This window comes from Leucoraja erinacea, chromosome 1 (genome assembly GCF_028641065.1).
Source record: "Leucoraja erinacea ecotype New England chromosome 1, Leri_hhj_1, whole genome shotgun sequence".
Lineage (NCBI taxonomy): Eukaryota > Metazoa > Chordata > Chondrichthyes > Rajiformes > Rajidae > Leucoraja > Leucoraja erinaceus.
The window spans coordinates 162004001-162024535 of record NC_073377.1 but is presented as its reverse complement, the minus strand read 5'-3'; the positions used below and the strand labels follow the sequence as shown (position 1 = coordinate 162024535).

The following is a 20535-nucleotide window of genomic DNA, read 5'->3' as shown; positions in this document are numbered from 1 at the left end:
AACCCCCCAACTTTTTCAGCAGTAGGTTGTTTAGTTAAATTGGAAACAGGAATTAGTCAAATATAGTTATCATCCTTCAACTTGCGAACAAAATGATACTTTATTTCATTGATCTGCAGACCTAAATAGCAAAAGGATTTGAGTATAAGAGCAGGGAGGTTCCACTGCAGTTGTACAGGGTCTTGGTGAGACTACACCTGGAGTATTGTGTACAGTTTTGGTCTCTTAATCTGATGAAAGACATTCTGGCCATAGAGGGAGTACAGAGAAGGTTTCTGCACTGTATCTCTAAACCAAACTAAATGACAATAACATTTTCCACACATGGAATTAAAGCAAAATGACAAGCCACCATAATGCACTGAATCACAAGCCATAGTTGCAAGTGTCAAAGCAAGTCTTCTCTTTGTTGTTGGTTTCACTAATATTGAACAGGAGACTATGAACCCTTCCTGGCACAACTATCATGTCCTGGGCTCTTCACTCCTGGTGTTGACTTCCTTAACAATGTTCTGCCAAACAGATTCATATTTAATCACAATGCCTTCCTGTGCCTCAGTATATTGAAGATCTCCATCTCTCACAGCAACTAATTTGTTGAGAATGTACCTGAATATCAAGGTGCCCATCTTGTCCCTCGTACAGCTTGTTTTAACGCAACTTTCCCAAAGATTGTGAAAGAGCTTCCAGCAGTAATTGGAAGCGATGATTGCCATTATTTTAAGAGGTACAGGCATGGCCTTTGTTTGAGAAGGAACTGCAGATGCTGGAAAATCGAAGGTACACAAAAACGCTGGAGAAATTCAGCGGGTGCCACAGCATCTATGGAGCGAAGGAAATAGGCAACGTTTCGGGCTGAAACCCCTTCTTCTTCAGACGAAGGGTTTTGGCCCGAAACGTTGCCTATTTCCTTCTTCTGAAGAAGGGTTTCAGCCCGAAACGTTGCCTATTTCCTTCTTCTGAAGAAGGGTTTTGGCCCGAAACGTTGCCTATTTCCTTCTTCTGAAGAAGGGTTTCAGCCCGAAACGTTGCCTATTTCCTTCTTCTGAAGAAGGGTTTCAGCCCGAAACGTTGCCTATTTCCTTCTTCTGAAAAAGGGTTTTGGCCCGAAACGTTGCCTATTTCCTTCGCTCCATAGATGCTGCTGCACCCGCTGAGTTTCTCCAGCATTTTTGAGTACCATGGCCTTGTTTGATGCTGGTTTAGCTGTAGATCCCGAAATTACACTCAGTTTAACAATCTCGTGGAGCTGAATGGAAGGTGAAATTGTGACTGTGAATGAAGTACTGTATGTGCAGGAATTTCAAATCAGCCTGACCCATGTGAAAAGCTATTTCGTTGAAATCCATTTATTTTCCACATGTTCTATATTCATGTATTCATTATATATAATGATTTTCATTTTAAGCAGTCATTTCTTTTTCATAAATCTTCTTTGATACACTGTTTTCAAATAATCTTATTTGGTTTTTTTACAGCAAATAATGAAGCGACTGATTAAACGGTATGTCTTGAAAGCACAAGTTGATAAAGAAAATGATGAGGTCAATGAAGGTAAGAGGACTAGCAACATTCAGAATGATTACTGAACACAATATAACTGGGGACCAATTTCCTTTTTAAAGGACTTATCACATTCCAGTAAAATCCATCACAATCTGAAAAACTGTTTTTGAAGTTGCCGTAAAATCCCCTCACTCTCTCTCATTGCTCACACAAAGCAGTATCAAGAACTGTGCAATGCTATCCTCAGCGTGATCAGTCATTCTTCGGGCATAAATATGAGACTGTCGGTTAATTAAGTATTTTTAAAATGCCTCTCTGCGTTAGGGAAAACAAAAGTGAGCTAATGACACACGCTGTTATTATTGCAAACATTATCCAGGAAATTTAGGAGAAGAAGAAATACAAAAGAGGATGCCAATCTCCATAATTTACTCATCAATTTAATTTCCCATCTGTAATCAAACAGTAGCTACTACCACCCTGTTATTGTTTTTAATTTGTTAGATTTTCAAATAAATGCCCAATAAATTATCCAAATAGGACCCTCCAATAGCGCAGCTAAGTGTTTAACAGTGACATTGTTTTTATTAGAATACTGTAAGTGGAATGAGTCTCATAACTGTATGTAGCACATCCTTTATAGAAAATTTTACATTCCCATCTCTGATCCTCAAGTCAGCTTCTCTGCTCATTTTATTCCACCTAATTTGTAGCCAATTCTCCTTTTACTTAATTTTTATTTTTTAATTATCATTGCTTAAGGAGAGTAAAATTCAGAATTTAGCTTCCACTTCCAGCATCAAAGGATGCAGGAAATTGTCTACTTTATGCTCGAAGTAAGATTTCCCCCCATTTTATGTTGCTTTATTAAAACTATGTGCCCGAGTTGTGCCAAGTTAAACCTTAGGTGCATGCTGAGGTGGCTGCTCAGAGATGAAATAACACAATGGCCCAGTAATTGGGGCAGCACAGTGACACAACGGTAGAGTTGCTGCCTTACAGTGCCAGATTTCCTCCAACACTTCAAAGATGTACATGTTTGTAGGTTAATTGTCTTCGGTACATTGTTAAATTGTCACTAGTGTGTGCCTAGTGTGTGTAGGTTAGTGTACTGTGTGATCGCTGGTCGGCGCAGACTCAGTGGGCCAAAGGGTCTATTTCTATCCTGTATCTCTAATGTCAATATTGCAATGAAGAAAACAGATGAAGAAACTTTGCCCAACTCATTCTGGCAGTCAAACATATCAAATTTGTTAATATTATTTCTAACATACTTACGTCATTAGTGTACAGAAACAGAAGGCCCACACAGTCACTGGGAGCACATGCAAACTACATGTTGAAGCACTCAAGCTTATGACTGAACCTTGGCCTCTGGAACTGTGAGACACCAGCACTACCTAGTGTTCCACTGTGTCACCCACTGATCAAACACTATTAAAATAGTCAAAGTCTTAAACATTTTTAAAGATATGTTTCTCGAAAGGAATAATACTCCTAAAAACACTTTTGAGAAGTGGGAGCAAACATCACCTATCCATGTTCTCCAGAGATGCTGCCTGACCAGCTGAGTTACTCGAGCATTTTGTGCTTTCTACATTTTAACAATGTACATGGCCCCTAAGTCAATTTTTGCTTCCAATGCTACTACCTTTACACCGTGTAAAATGTTCTCAGTTCTGACCTCCCTCAGCTCTGAAGTGAGTGGTCTCACATTTTCATACATTGATATCCATTTTCCACCATTTTGCTCAGTCAACGTATCATTGTAAAATAATGCTTTCATCTGCATTGCAAACAACGTTGCCTAATGATGTATTGTGGGAAAATATATATAAGTGGATCTCTGTGCCATCATTAACATTTTTAAACAGAGTGAATCCTTGGAGATCCCTGCCAGTTACATCTTGGCAACTCAATTTCCTGGCCCATTATCCCTCTTCTCTGTCTCTGATGCTCAGCCAATTTCCCAGCTAGTTCAATCATTCACTTTATTTCCATGAACTTCAGCATTAACTAATCGTTTCTAATGAGGCAGTGAAAATGTTTACTGCAAGTCATTATAGATTAGGGTCATTGTTCTGTTCACTGTTTAGTTGCCGCCTCAAATACTTCAGATTCAGATTCTTCCATTAGTGTACAGTACAGAGACAATGAAATGCATTCGTTGTCTCTGTACCCGTTCAATCACTTCCATTAGGTATAATCTTCCCTTTACAAATCCACTTGGGCTGGTTTACGATCACTTGAAAAGTTTCAAAACGATTGCTTACTGGATCCTTAACTGAAAATTATTATTATTATTATTATTATTATTATTGTTATTTAATTATTATTATTATTATTATTACATCATTGAAAACATTCGCGACAGTGGTGCTGGTTTCTGACGGGCACGGTGACGAACACACCACTGTCCTCCATGCAGCTGGCAAGTTCCTCTTTTGTCTCTACACATGCGTCTTCCATCAACGTCTTCAACATCGTCTTGATCGGCCGTCCCGGGTCACGTCTTCCACGGGCGGGTTCCCACAGCACAACCTTGTGTGCTGGCATTTCTCGGGGACGGTGGCAGTGACCTGCGAGCCTCATCCTTCTCCACCTGATCTTCTCGGTCAGAGATGGATTCTCCCCATAGAGCAGGGCGTTGGTGATGTGGTCCCTCCAACTGACATTTTGAACTTTTCCGAGCATTCGGGTGTAGGTACCATCGAGAGACTTGGACAGTGCTCGAGTGAGAGTCCATGCCTCACACCCGTACAATAATATGGTCTCTACAGTTCCATGGAAGAATCTCCGTTTGAGACCCTTAGACATCCGAGACGTCCAGATTTTCCCCATGATATTGAGGGCTTTCCATGCGAGCGCTTTCATTTGATGTCATTCTCCGAGCTCTGCATCCTTGCTCCCAGGTACTTGAAGTCCTCCACTTTCTTGAGAGAAGCACCGCCACTGGTCTTGAGAGGCTCATGGTCACGAACGTTGTACACCATGTACTCCGTCTTCTTGGCATTGAGATGGAGGCCACTTTCTCGCACTCCGTGTCGACCCTGCCGACCATCTCCTGTTCCTCCCTAATCTGGTCTGACAGCAGGACGATGGTCATCAGCGAAGTCGAGGTCTGACAAGTCGACTGGCCCGATTCCTCTCGAACGCCTTGGGGTGATTGTGAAGCCGAGGTCCCCATGTTCCTTGAGCGCCTGCCTCATGGCATAATCAAGGACAATGACGAAGGAAATGGGTGCCACGTGTCTCCCTGTAAGACCCCCGCGAGGCTCTCGCCATCCGGGGAGACAACCTTGGCCGTGGTGCCCAACTGCATATCCTCAATGGCTCTCTGGAGACGAGGCGGGATACCATAAGCCTTCAAAATCCTCATCATTTTGCATCGATGAATCGAGTCAAACGCCTTCTTGAAGTCCATGAAGGTTAGGACAGCCGGCAGGTTGTTATTCTTCACCTCCTTAACTGTAAACCCTGGAACTTTCAACAGATGTTAGGCCAAATGGTCCACAAATCCCTGTTTCTCTTCTCTTGCATGCCTTTAAATAATGGAGAACATTCATAATATTCAAGTCTTAAAAAACTATTCGCAAAATGAGAAAACTTTGGAAAATTAAAGTAAGGGCATTTACAATATTGTGAACTATTTTGTTGAAACCTTTAAATGGAAGCCGCATGATTCTGAGGACTTTAATGGCATTATTTTATTTGTTACTCTTGTCATGCTTATGTGAACTCAAACACTTCTTTGCCTCTAATTTAATGTTAGTTTTTCTCAACATGCATGGAATAATGCCATGCTCTACAAAAACAACTCATTGCAAAGTAATCATTAAATCTGTCTGCCATATTCTCACTTTCATTCATAATATTACCATTATGCATTTTAATGAAACAACATTTCTCATCATTGTTTTTTCCCCTAATCTGATTATAACAATGTTTGCAATTATTTTGTGAGTTTGTTATTCCCTTTTGTTGTTTTATTATGGGTTAACACAATTGTCATTAAGTTATACCTCACTTAGTCACCAGTCGATGCATTGACTTTTGCTTTCATTTAGATATTTAGATTTATATTGGTTCTTACCTATTTAGTTTCTCGTGTCTGATTATTTTTGGAAACTAAAGATCTTGTACAAAGGAAAATACATCAATCTGCCAAGTCTACTTCAGTTCAAGCTCTGTTTCATCTCATGGAAGACAGCCTTATCTAAATCAAGTATACAGTTGCCCAAAAAACAAACTGCTGGAGAAACTCAGCTGCCAGGGAAATGGACAATGTTTCAGGTCCAGGACCCTTCTTCAGAATGAATATTTTCTGAAAAATTGATCCGTTTGAAGAAGGCTCCAAACTCAAAACATAGTCAGTGCTACTCCCTCCATAGATGCTGCCTGGCTTCTTGAGAACTTTGTCCACCAACATCAACTTGTCTTTTACTCAAGATTCCACCAGCTGCAATCTCATGCATCTCTAGAATCCAGTAGCTGTTATTTTGTTTCTCCCTTTATGCGTTAATTAATTCAAAATTATGATTGAAGTTACCATAAAACTATGAAATCAGAATCAGCACTTCAACTCTCCCTCCCATTCCAAACATGACCTTTCTTTCCTGGGCCTCCTCCATGGCCAGGAGGAGCAGCACCTCATATTTTGCTTGGGTAGTTTACACCCCAGTGGTATAAACATTGACTTCTCCAATTTCAGGTAGTCCTGGCTTTCTCCCTCTTTCCCCTCCCCTTCCTAGCTCTCCCACAGCCCACTGTCTCAGCCTCTTCCTTTCTTCTTCCCGCCCCCACCACCCCCACATCAGCCTGAAGAAGGGTCTCGACCCGAAGCGTCACCTATTACTTCGCTCCATAGATGCTGCCTCGCCCGCTGAGTTTCTCCAGCATTTTTATCTACCTTCGATTTTTCCAGTATCTGCAGTTCCTTCTTAAAACAAATCAGAACCAGAATAACTTTGAGGAAATTTCCAACCAATTATTCTTAATTAATGCCTAGGTTACATTTAAACTGGATTGAATTTACATGAGTGCAATTATAGTGCAGCACAATTATATCTTGCTCTGGTTGAAGAGTTTTACTAATAACACACTTAGTAGGTTTCAGGAAAAACAGATGGGAATCACTGCAGCTCAGGTAATAATATTGTGACACAACAACCTGCATTGAAATTAGTCCAATTGTGTTTTCTGAAGCCATCAGTTATTGTACATTATAAAAATGGGCAGGCAGATGTAATGGGCCATGCATCTTAGGAATTTAATTTCCTCCAAAGCTTCAGCATTACTGTAGATGTGCATGTAATATTCAGTGCTAGATGTTGATCCTAGAGTGGTGTGAAAATTCAACTCTTCGATGTGTGAAATAATATTGCTGACAAATGGTAAATTTAATATTGATAAAAGGCATTCTAAAGTGCCTTCAGATATGTACTAAGCATTACAGCCCTGATTCATATTGGAATAACAACTGTTATTTCATATAAATCACTGCAATAAATTAAAAATGAAAACAAAATCTTAATTTGTTAATGCAGACAGGACTTTGGTAAAAAATAATATTACAATATTTATTTAAGGTTAGAAGACTGGTATATGGGAGCATTTTTAAAATTCATTCATTTAAGGTAGACATCACTACAAGGACATTGTATTATTCCTCTCTGATTACCTTTAAATTGGCAGGAAGCTGCCTGTTTGAACTGCTGCCAACCTTGCAGTAAAAATACTTCTCGGGTGACATTCCCAATATGTTGACTTTGCAATGATAGAAGATGCAGCCAAATTTCCACAGGTGGTGTTCCCATGCACATGTTATCTTTGTCCTTCTAAATCCTACTGTATCAAGGCATCTTATCCAGTAACTAGAGACATCAATTCATTACATAGAAACATAGAAACATAGAAATTAGGTGCAGGAGTAGGCCATTCGGCCCTTCGAGCCTGCACCACCATTCAATATGATCATGGCTGATCATCCAACTCAGTATCCCGTACCTGCCTTCTCTCCATACCCCCTGATCCCCTTAGCCACAACGGCCACATCTAACTCCCTCTTAAGTATAGCCAATGAACTGGCCGTAACTACATTCTGTGGCAGAGAATTCCAGAGATTCACCACTCTCTGTGTAAAAAATGTTTTTCTCATCTCAGTCCTAAAAGATTTCCCCTTTATCTTTAAACTGTGACCCCTTGTTCTGGACTTCCCCAACATCAGGAACAATCTTCCTGCATCTAGCCTGTCCAACCCCTTAAGAATTTTGTAACTTTCTATAAGATCCCCCCTCAATCTTCTAAATTCTAGCGCGTACAAGCCGAGTCTATCCAGTCTTTCTTCATATGAAAGTCCTGACATCCCAGGAATCAGTCTGGTGAACTTTCTCTGTACTCCCTCTATGGCAAGAATGTCCTTCCTCAGACTAGGAAACCAAAACTGTACGCAATACTCCAGGTGTGGTCTCACCAAGACCCTGTACAACTGTATTACATGGTGGATTCCTGTTTTTTTGTTGATTGGAAGCAAAGGCTATAATGCAAGTCAGGCATCCTGTTTATTAACACTGATCACACAGAACCATAAACCAAAGAAGAGTCAACATAAAGACAATACTAATATCAAAAAGGGCCCAACCAAAAAGCTGTTCCATTCACAGATGCTGCCTGACCCACTGAGTTCCTCCAGCACCTTGTGTTTGTTCAGAGCTAATCCACCATGGATTTTAACCAAGTGGCAAATATGGTTCTGGTTGAGAAATAAACACACAAGAAAAAAGATTGGCAGCGAAGTTGATTCTGTAAAATTGAGGACTGAAATTAGGTCCCTGACAGGGGAATAGGCACTTTGTTGCACCAAATTATTTACAACAAACATGAAGGGATGACTATATAGAAACATAGAAAATAGGTGCAGGAGTAGGTCATTCGACTCTTCGAGCCAGCACCGCCATTCAATATGATCATGGCTGATCATCCAAAATCTGCCCCATTCCTGCTTTCTCCCCATATCCCATGATTCCATTAGCCCTAATTAGCTACATCTAACTCTCTCTTGAAAACATCCAGTGAATCTGCATCCACTGCCTTCTGTGTCAGAAGATTCCACGGATTCACAACTCTCTGGGTGAAAACGTTTTTCCTCATCTCAGTCCTAAATGGCGAACCCTTTACATACTAAAAGCCAGTTGATTCCATAACACAGGTCGAATGAAAGTCGGCGAGAACAACACAAAAATGTTTCAAATTTCATTCGATTAGTGAAATATTCCTTAAATTGAAAAATGATTCATCTCATTCTGCTTTTTTAAAGAAAGATGAGAAAGGAAAATCAAGAAATTCTAGACCATTTAACAACATTCATGGCTGGGAAACCCCTCGTGACTAGACAAATGGAATTTTTCAGCAGACCTTGCATGGATTTCCATTGGGATAATTGTGCCATATTGAAGCTATTTTTCTGAAGAAATTATGAAGTAGTGGGTAGGGGAATGACTATGAAATGCTTATAGTTCATCTATAAGGTCTCCTAGACAACCAAACATCTTCTCTCTTCTACTCTCCTCTCTACCTTCTGTAAGGGCTGCAGTGCAGCTTTAGAAAATGTTGGGATCAACATTCCCACGTTTTCCTATCAGAATAATAACTGTTCACCTCTGCAGTTAAAATTCACATCCCCTTTTCAGAGATATAACCTGACTTTAGGTAATACAAACTTTACAGGCTCATAACAGCTCATAATATTGTCTTCATGCTGAGGCATGCAGTCACTCAACAGTTTCGAATGGAGATGAAGGGGAATTTCTTCAGCCAGAGCGTCGTAAATTTGTGGAATTCATTGCCACAGACAACTGTGAAACCTAAGTCATTGGACATTTTTAAAGCGGAGATTGATAGGTTCGTGATTAGTAAAGGTGTCAAAGATTATTGGGAGAAAGTAGGGGAATGGGATTGAGAGGGGAAAATAGATCAGCAGTGATCAAATGGTGGAGCAGACTTGGTGGGCCGATTGGCCTAATTGTGCTCTTCTATCTTAAGGGCCTGTCCCACGAGCATGCGATCCCATGCGGGAATCGCGATCTAAAGGGCCGGTCCCACTGGCATGCGCCTGCATGCGGCAAGCGTGACCTAACGTGGTCGCTTGAGCCATACGGCCTCGTGGGGCCGGTCCCACTTCGATCGTCGGAGCGGCATGGAGTTGTGCAGCGCTGGTCCAGACATCGCGCGGGGCTCCGAAAAACTGACCGTGTTCAAAAATCTTGCGCGGCAACGGCCTGCCGGCCCGCGGCCGCCTCGACACCGTACGCACCGCCTAGACGCCGTACGCCCGTCGGACTTCGCTCGAACTTCACGTCACTCACTCAACCTCCGTGCGTACGTCGTCGAGGCTGCTGCGGGCTTTAGGTCGCGCAAGTAATGAGCCAACCCCACTCCACAGCTCCCCCTGTCAGGTGCTATTATGCTTTTCTTCCCTCTCATTGTCCAACAACCTCAGTACATTCTAATGCACTTCCTAGTCAATGAATTATTTTTGAAATCCTGGACAATGAAGAAAGGCAACAGCTGATTTGTCTACAGCAACGTTGACAGATAGCAATGAAACACATGATGATTTAAACTGTGATTGAGGTATTGGCTGAGAGATAAATATGCCAAGGACACCTGGGAATGATCCAGCTCTAGTTCATGTCTTGCCTACTGAAGTGCTCATGTAGTTTACAAGCTTAAAACTATGGAGTGGGTGTTAACTTGCGACCTTATGACTCAAAGACATAAATAATATCACTGAACCAATATCCTTCCTTGGCTTAAAATAAAAAGGACTTTTGGAACAAATATATCAGAAGCCAATATCATGATTAAATGTCCAAATTCCACATTGTGACTCCACTTTCCAAGTCTGTATTTTATCAGAAAGCAGATGGTATGTTAGCATTCATAGCAAAAGGATTTGAGTATAGGAGCAGGGAGGATCTACTGCAGTTGTACAGGGTCTTGGTGAGACCACACCTGGAGTCTTGTGTACAGTTTTGGTCTCCTAATCTTGAGGAAAGATTCTTGCCATAGAGGGAGTACAGAGAAGGTTCACCAGACTGATTCCTGGGATCTCAGGACTCTCATATGAAGAAAGACTGGATAGACTCGGCTTGTACTCGCTAGAATTTAGAAGATTGAGGGGGGATCTTATAGAAACTTACAAAATTCTTAAGGGGTTGGACAGGCTAGATGCAGGAAGATAGTTCCCAATGTTGGGATAGTTCAGAACAAGGGGTCACAGTTTAAGGATAAGGGGGAAATCTTTTAGGACCGAGATGAGAAAAACATTTTTCACACGGAGAGTGGTGAGTCTCTGGAATTCTTTGCCACAGAAGGTAGTTGAGGCCAGTTCATTGGCTATATTTAAGAGGGAGTTAGATGTGGCCCTTGTGGCTAAGGGGATCAGGGGGTATGGAGAGAAGGCAGGTACAGGATACTGAGTTGGGTGATCAGCCATGATCATATTGAATGGTGGTGCAGGCTCGAAGGGCCGAATTGCCTACTCCAGCACCTATTTTCTATGTTTCTATGGTTCTATCTCTTGCATTTTGTTCTGCATTGGTGTCATGTCATTCAACAGCAATAGACTGAATTTGATGGACCTACAATTGTTCTTCATCGGTATAATGTAGTAAGTGACTTTCGAGGTGATGGCGCAGGATAAGAAATTAAAGATTTTAAGCAAGTTACTCTTTTATTGTTAATATTAAATATTCTCCCACGAGTACAGTGGAAGACATTTAAGGAGAATATAAGATGATTCACACCAAGCACAAATCCTTTCAGAAAATGGGCAATGCTCCCAAATCTAACCAGTGGGAGTCAAAGAGCTTATGGGGTAAAATAATATTAAAAATCAAAGTTAACAAAAACTCATGGTGCAGAATAACTTCAAAGAGTATAAAAGCTTGAGGGACATAATTAAACTGGAACCTTGGAAAGAAAAGAGAGAGCATAAAAAAATATTGATAAATAAAATTGAGCAAAATCAAATTCAACAAATAAACTGCAACGGGATAACTAATAAAAACACTGTGCGTATCATGTCTGGAAGTGAAAGGTAAGTGCATAGTCCTTTATGAATAGAACACATCCTTCTTCACAAAGGTGGTGATGATACAAACATTGTAGATGAGAAGCCAGATTGTGAAATATTGGATGAGATAAGAAAACATTAAGAAGTTTAAAATCTTTGTGAAATCGTATGAGGATGACTTATATTCCTGGCCGTTCAGAGAAGCAAACAAAGACATAATGGAGATTCCGAATATCGTTTATCAATCCTTTCTTGCTACAGGCTAGATTGGATGACCACAAAAGTGGAACTGTCGTTTATTAAGGAAGAGAAGGATAGACTGATTATTTGCATGGCAGGCAGCCTGACCTGTGTTGTGGAGAAAATTTGAAGAACAAATTAAATCATCATTTTAAAAGGGTATGTTTAATCAAGGGTAGTCAGCGTGGGTTATTAACAAAATACAGTGTCTGACAGATTTAACTGTTCGAAGAGGTGATAAAGATCAATGACTGTTTAAAACAGTTTGCACCAAAGATCCTATAGCGAGCAAGATAGATTACTCGATGAGAAAGACGCAGTACGGCCATGGGCAGATTCATGGGTAATTTTAGGCCCCATTTCCGTAACCGGCTTCCGTCTCCGCACCAAAGACCCCATAGCGGAGCAAAGATAACTAGTGCGGAGACGGAAGGTGGTCACGGAAACATCCTCGTAAAAATATAAGTTATTTGGTAAAAATCTTTTCATTTTCAGAATTTTAATTTATTAACACAAACTGTTCCCCCGCAACGTTGATTACACTGCAAGTCGGGTCGGGTCCGGTTACGGAAATGGATTTAAAAAAGGCCCACGTTCCGTTCCGTTGCCTATTACACATCAGTCCATTGCATTTTGCAGGAGTGGTCTATCTTGCTCCGCTATAGGATCTTTGGTTTGCACAGTTTATAACAAAGTCCTTGCATTACTGGTACATGGCAATGGTTTAGTTAAACGGGTGTGCCATGATTTGGACATTTGCAGAGAGCAGAGCAGCAAAGCTGTCAAAGCCATGAACTATTGATTAAGTGGCATCAGTTCAGATCCCACCGTGGAAAATAGGGAATCAAATTTAATTAACTGAAAAATCTGGAATTAAAATATTAGCAGTCCATTAAATATACTAATCACACACCGTCCTAAGTTTTTAATAATTGCAGTGACTAAAACATTGACAAAACCCACATTCCATGAATAAATTAAAACATTAAAAGGAGAATTTAACACCGACGGACTGGACAATAAATGATTGGATGCTGAGGCATTTTTAAAAAACAGAGACACTTTGGAATGCACGTCAACCGATCCTTAATCACAGCTGGTCAGGTAGATAAGATGCTAAGAAGACAAGTTGGATATTTTTCTCTGAAGGCTGAGGCTTTGAATATTAGACCAGGGAGTTATTCTTGAACTGCAGGCTGGAACCTGATTACCGAATATAGTATAGGGATTTATACCACTGAAATAATGTTATAGGTGTGGATATAGATGTAAACAATGTTGCCAAGTCTGATAAAAGAGACTATATATCTGATAAAAAGTTTACTTATGAGGAAAGGCTGACTGGAGTGAGATTGTTTTCTTGGGAAAAGAAACTGGGATAAGAATTTAGGAGATTGAGGGGGGATCTTATAGAAACTTACAAAATTCTTACGAGGTTGGACAGGCTAGATGCAGGAAGATTGTTCTCGATGTTGGGGAAGTCCAGAACAAGGGGTCACAGTTTAAGGATAAGGGGAAATCCTTTAGGACTGAGATGAGAAAAGCATTTTTCACACAGAGTTCTCTGGAACTCTCTGCCACAGAAAGTAGTTGAGGCCAGTTCATTGGCTATATTTAAGAGGGAGTTAGATGTGGCCCTTGTGGCTAAAGGGATCAGGGGGTATGGAGAGAAGGCAGGTACAGGATACTGAGTTGGATGATCAGCCATGATCATATTGAATGGCGGTGCAGGCTCGAAGGGCCGAATGGCCTACTCCTGCACCTATTTTCTATGTATCTAAGACTTATTTAAATGTGTGACATTCTAAGATGCCTGGTGTGTCTAGAGAGGGTCTGTTTTCCTTAAAAGAGGACAAAGATTTGAGATATTTTATGAAAGATTATTTAGGAGCTGAGGACTGTTTGTTTCACACAGAAAGTGGCATGGATCTGGAACTCCATAAAAGTATGACATGTGCATAAGCTCACATCACGCTATAGGTGCATCAAATCCAGGACAAATAGACTCAGAAATAGTTGCTTTCCGAGAATTATAACTACTATTAATTCTAATTCACACATGCACTGACTTCACTGCCCAACACCACGGACTTCCATCTGTATATATGTATATATGTATGTAGCGCTGCAGAAATTGTGCACCTATCCCCCCCCCCCCTTCTCCCTTCTGTTTTTTGTTTTTCTGTCTCTTGTTTTTTGTGCTAAATTGTATATATGCACCGAGTACGAGCAGCTTTCAGTTTCACTGTACATGTATAGTGACAATAAATGGCATATCATATCACACTTAAATTGTACTTGGATAAACATCTGGTGCTCTGAAACTTAGAGCATTCAGATCAGGGGTAGCAACCATGGAATAAATCGATGCAATGGCCCCTTCTGCGCCATGATAATCAAGGAATTGTAAATGGGGTAATGGTAAAAATAAGGAGGATGCAAGTGGAATGGAAGGTAAAGAATCTAACAAGGTAACCAATGGTACAGAGGTGAATCACATTACATCTGTCTATAACAGGATTGCTTTTATTTCAATTTCCATTTGATTCAATTCCTATTATGTTAGATTGTTTTCAAATGTTCTCATATATCTTGTTGTTTTTCGATACATTTGTTTTCCTGTTTTCCCCAAACTATATTCACTAACAGTGCAATCTCATTTCCCAGGTGAACTGAAAGAAATCAAACAGGATATCTCAAGCCTTCGATATGAACTTCTGGAAGATAAGTCCCAAGCAACGGAGGAGCTGGCTTTCCTCATTCAAAAGCTTGGTGAAAAGCTTAATACCTGTCTGGCAAAACAAAAACACGAGTGATTTATTCAGAATATTAATTTTCCAGTGATCAATATATGGGAATAAGTAACAACAGCACAAACTACGGCAATAATGTTCATAAATAAAAAAAATTGTAAGTTAGCATGCTGTGTATTTAGCATCTCTGGATTATAATAGTTCTTAATATATTGCTAATAAACAGAATTCATGTAGTTCTATGAGAAATATGTTTTTCTTACAATTGCCTAAAGTTTATATCATTGCTGTTATTTCTGAAGGACCAAAATGCAGAATGAACCGTGTTCTCATTTACAGCAGCTCTCGGACAGATTAATTATGTCCATAACAGAATTTGTTAGTCACCTTACTAAAAGTGCAACATTAGCTTAACCAGGTATAAGTTACACACAGCTCGCTCTATCATTTATTTTATGTATTGGTTTTCGCTGCCAATAGAACAATACACAGAACAATAGCGTCTGCAATTTACTGTCAGACATAAGACAGGATAAATTCATGAACCATCCATCAAAAGCAACTTTTAATTAAAATTCAAGTCAATTATATTCATTGTCCAGGTTATGTGAAACTTCCAGGTGACACAGCAGTGGGGGCCATTTGGTCCACCATGCATCTTTGAAAGAGTTATTTAGTTAGTGTCACTCTCTGCTCCCAAAGCTTCGCATTTTCTTTCAAATATATATCAAAATCTTTCATAATTTGCATGAAAACTACTGTTAATTTCTCTGCATCAACAATAACAACCTCATCCTCACAGTGACATTTTATGCAGCCTATACTAGGTACACTTCAAGAAAATCTCTTCTCATCTAACTTGAGGCCTGGATGTTCATGCAGTAGCATTGTATCTGAAAATGAACACCTGCTCTGAAGACAACCCTTCATGACAACCAAAGGGCCAACTGGTTTGCGTCTTGACTACTAGGCCCTTCAAACACAATGCAATCAGATAGGATGATGTCAAATAACAGGCAAGGAAACTTCTGCTGATTTCCACTCACTGCTGGCTGTGAGCTGATAAACAGGCACTTCTCCAGCACTGAGTAACACTTCGAAGAACCACTGAAGTAGCAAGGGCACAGATTATGTCCTGTTTGGAGGATTTCAATGCTTCATTATCAAAGATGTCTGCTGGCTAGGCTCTGGATGACATATCTGCCATAATGAGTCGGCAACAGATGCTAAGTAAACTGACACTGGGGATTATCCTATCGTCATCTGTCCTTGCCAGGGACTGAAGAATGGCCGACCCAAAATATCACTTGTCCATTCCCTCCACCCTGAGTTATAACCGAGTTACTCTAGAACTTTGTGTTTTGCTCGTGCCAGTAGGTGTAGGAGTGACTACTGCCATGTCCTTGTGGAATATGTCCCATCTTTATCGAGAGCACCTTCCATTGTGTTGTGTGGCACAACCATTGTGGTAGATGGCATCAATTCAGAAAAGATCTGGCAGCTCAGAACAGGAATTCAATAAGAGCTGTGGAACAACAGCATTTGGTGTCCACTCCATCTCAATTTGAGGTTTTGTGGCTCAACTTATCTCTCCCAATATTTTCATGTCACTAAGTTCAGAAGGGCACATCAGGACGTGCCTAAATATGAGGTGACAACCTGCAATTGATACAATGAAAAAAGCCTAGGCAAAGGTTAAGAGTTCTCATGGCAAATGGATTAGATGAAAGCTTTGTGAAGCTTGCCTCATCCAATGATTCAGTGAAGACAACTAAACATCTGACCAGGTGTGACAATCTGGATGTCAATTAAAATGCTCCACTGATTGGAGTTATACTGTATGATACAATGATACCATTTATTTGTTGTCATTTGAACCTCATTGAGGTTCAAACAAAATTTGGTTTCTGCAGTCATACACACAAGACAAAGAACCAAGACACAACACAATTTACACAAACATCCATCACAGTGAATCTCCTCCTCACTGTGATGGAAGGCAAAGTCTTATGTCTCCCCTGCACTCCTCATTCTCCTCCCGATGTCAGAGTCAAAGCCCCCTGGCGGGCGATGGTAAGTAAGTCCCGCGGCCATTAAAGCCGTGCCGGGCGATGCAAGGCTGCGCTCCGGGTCTTGGTGTCGGAGCTCCCGGCGGGCGCTAGCAAGTCCCACGGCCATTAAAAGCCGCGTTGGGCGATGTAAGGCCCTGCTCCATATAATATCATTACAATATAATATAGAGCAAGATATTATAGTTGTTCTAAGTCAACCATCTCAACCCAAGAGTTCATCTTTGCAGGAATTCCTCGAGGGACGGTCCTGGGCTTCACTCTCTTCATTTGGTGTTTAATTTATTATCCTTTCATCATGTCAGAAGTGGGGATGATCACTGATGATTGTATAATGTTTAATTCCATTTACATCTTCTCAGAAAATAAAACAGCCCAGGACTCAGTGGAGCAAGATCTTGACAACATTCAGGCACGTGCTGTTAAGTGACAAGTAACTTCATTTCATATAAATGCCAGGCAATGATTATCCCCAGCTAGAGAGTGCAGTATTCAAACAACGTATGTTTGACAATCAGCATTCCTACAACTACATTCCATTGGCTAAATCAACAAGATCAGCCAAGGAATTCTACAAGGCAAAGTTCAGGAGTATCAACAAAACTCTCCCACTTCATGAATCAACACAGTTCCAGTAATAACCCAGCTCCACCACAAATCACTTTCTTGATTTGTACCCATCCACTATCCTGAACATTCATTCACACCACCGGGACAACACTATGGACTGTAGCATATATTACCTACAAAATATGCTGCCGTTACTACACTACAAGCACTTCCCAAACCCATAACAATTATCAATTAGAATTCAAGAGCAGCAGGTGTATGTGATCACTATCTCCTGTAAATTCTTCTCGAACTTCAAGTCACCTTTGCTTATAAATTTATTACTGGGGCTAAATTGTGGAACTTCCTATACTGTCAAACAATAGAAGTACCTTGACCAGATGGACGGCAGCAGCTCAAGAAGCCAGTGTCCCACCACTGGAGAGGTACATGGCAAGGAATGGTGATATATGGATAGATAAGGTTTAGATGGATATAGGCCAAATACTGGCACATGGTACAAGCTCTGATGGGGCATCTTGGACGAGTTGGGTCAAAAGGCCTAATCCCACATTGCTGATTCTCCCACACTACCTTCTCTTTTTTTGTTTTTATATTTTTATTAGAAGCAAACATATTATGGTAAAGTATAGTTACATATAGTAAAAAAAAAACTTTTCATATACATCAGTCATACATTATTAAAATGTTCAATTGTCGATTAATTCTGCTTCTAGTGTTTTTTTATATAGATAGAAAGAGAGAGAAAGAGAAAAAAAAGAATTACAAACATCAAAAAAGAGAAAAGGTGGAATGAATTACGTATAATACGTCATTGGAGATGGGTTCGTAGATTATAAAGTACAACTTTTCATCAAATCCCGAGTTCAAGCTTCAGTTGGGTTTTCGTGCCTGGCCAATCTATCCCTTCAAATAGTTAATGAATGGAGCCCATATTTTAACAAGACGTTCTTGTTTGTTCATTAAGCCAAGTCTAATTCTTTCTAGATGTAGGGTCTACCTTCTCAAGGACAATTATGGATGGAAATAAATATTGTCCTTGCCAATAATGATCACATCCCATTAATGAAAAATAATATACCATTTTTATTCATGCCTTTCATTGATTATTTTTGTGTCAATACCAACTGAAGTCTATGTAATTATGATATACAGAGTGGTCATAAAAGTCGCATGGGCTTTTTGGCATCAAATCGGCACTGGATATTGAAACAAAGAACTGCAGCTGCTGGTGAATATACAAAAGAACACAAAATGCTGGAGTAACTCAGCAGGACAGACAGCATCTCTGGAAAACATGGCTGGGTGGTGTTTCGGGTCGAGGGCCTAATCCATATTCACATATCACCAGGGTCCCACCTATCCATGTTCTCCAGAAATGCTGCCTGATATGCTGAGTTACTCGTGTACTTTGTGAACTTCTGCACTGGATGTTATTTGGCATAGGTTGGTCTTACCTCTCACTGACATGATGCTCTGATGGAACAGCTGAGGTACTGGATAATGTTCTGGCGACATGACTATGATAGATACCTTTACTTTTTTCATCCTCTCCACCATCAGACCATTGAGTATAGGAGCAGGGAGGTTCCACTGCAGTTGTACAGGGTCTTGGTGAGACCACACCTGGAGTATTGCGTACAGTTTTGGTCTCCTAATCTGAGGGAGTACAGAGAAGGTTCACCAGACTGATTCCTGGGATGTCAGGACTTTCATATGAAGAAAGATTGGATAGACTCGGCTTGTACTCGCTAGAATTTAGAAGATTGAAGGGGGGATCTTATAGAAACTTACAAAATTCTTAAGGGGTTGGACAGGCTAGATGCAGGAAGATTGTTCCCGATGTTGGGGAAGTCCAGATCAAGGGGTCACAGTTTAAGGATAAGGGGGAAATCTTTTAGGACCGAGATGAGAAAAACATTTTTCACACAGAGAGAGTGGTGAATCTGTGGAATTCTCTGCCACAGAAGGTAGTTGAGGCCACAGTTCATTGGCTATATTTAAGAGGGAGTTAGATGTGGCCCTTGTGGCTAGAGGGATCAGGGGGTATGGAGAGAAGGCAGGTACAGGATACTGAGTTGGATGATCAGCCATGATCATATTGAATGGCGGTGCAGGCTCAAAGGGCCGAATGGCCTACTCCTGCACCTAATTTCTATGTTTCTATCATCCTCTGCTTATATCATCCATTGCTGTGGTACATCATTTTGCAGAAATGAAGGATGGTTAATATGATTCACCTTAAATTCAGGGTACAGAGAAAAGGTTGAGGGTTGGTAACTGATGCTGACAGTGCTGCTTCTCAGACAGTAATCTGCTGCTGACAAGGTTAGAGTGTTCCTCTGACAGAACGAGTTTGTAACACAAGAGAATTTTAAAAAGCCATTCATGCTATTGCAGTGCATAATGTAACAATTTTGTTGTGAAAAGATATAGGAATAGATGGCAAGAGGCACCACAGATAGAAGGTGTGGGGATTTGTGGAAGTATCGGAATATGAGTTTCCAGCCTATTCCATAGTTCCTATGAGAAGGCATGGCATCTAAAGTGAATAAAACAAAACCACAATGAAAGTTGAGAAATAATTTAATACATTTTAGCTCACCCACCTTATCAAATAGTGTCAAATTAATCTCTCGGAGGGAAGCTTAAAATGAAAGCAAAATGCAACGTAGTATAATTACTTCAGATGCAGCTAGCTGGACATGACAGTATACGAAAGGAAGTATTACAGTGCAGATTGATCAACAGCTAGATTTGTACACACTGGGCTCAATACAATTATAAAGGGATGACAGTAGAACTGATGCTGGGAAGGAAATCAATTGAACTCAATGCGACATAGCCAACGGAGTCAGTGTTACCTCTCATTGCTGCCTCAATGTTGGAAAATTGGGAAAGGATACTATCATTGGTTCACTTATTCTGCAAGTGAATCGGGGTATTTTGCAGAGGCATCAATGGTGGTATCTTTCCAGTACTTGCTGTAAAGTCTTTCTGGTGCCTGCTGTCTAAGTCGCAGAAGGAGATAACAAGAAATGTGCCGCTGCTGCACAATAGGCCATAAATTGTAATGTCAGGTCTGAGGTCTCATTGTTCAAAAGCTCTTTTCCTCAATCATTGAACGTTTTTGTTAACTCATTGAAGACGTCAGTGAATTTAATCATCAACCCCATCATGGCCCATGACATTCCCAAAGTGGTTCACGATTTTCAGGGTGTGAATCTTTATTGTCAGAGGACAATGTTGTGTAGTCTGAGAAGGTTGGGAGAACAATACTGTCATATGAACTAACAAACGTAGCCATGGATGTGTGTAGACA

General features: G+C 40.5%; 1 protein-coding gene across 4 annotated transcripts in view; it reads left to right on the top strand.

Annotated features, from left to right (window-relative positions):
* The window catches only part of LOC129704200 (short transient receptor potential channel 3-like), a 103428-nt gene extending 88618 nt beyond the window's left edge, over positions 1–14810 (top strand). For all 4 annotated transcript variants that reach the window (XM_055647180.1, XM_055647162.1, XM_055647171.1 and 1 more), the window contains 2 exons: positions 1479–1554; positions 14489–14810. In XM_055647180.1, the coding sequence (XP_055503155.1) occupies positions 1479–1554; positions 14489–14637 (225 nt within the window). In that variant the 3' untranslated portion in view covers positions 14638–14810. The remainder of the gene's footprint in view (positions 1–1478; positions 1555–14488) is intronic.
* Positions 14811–20535: the final 5725 nt, after the last annotated feature.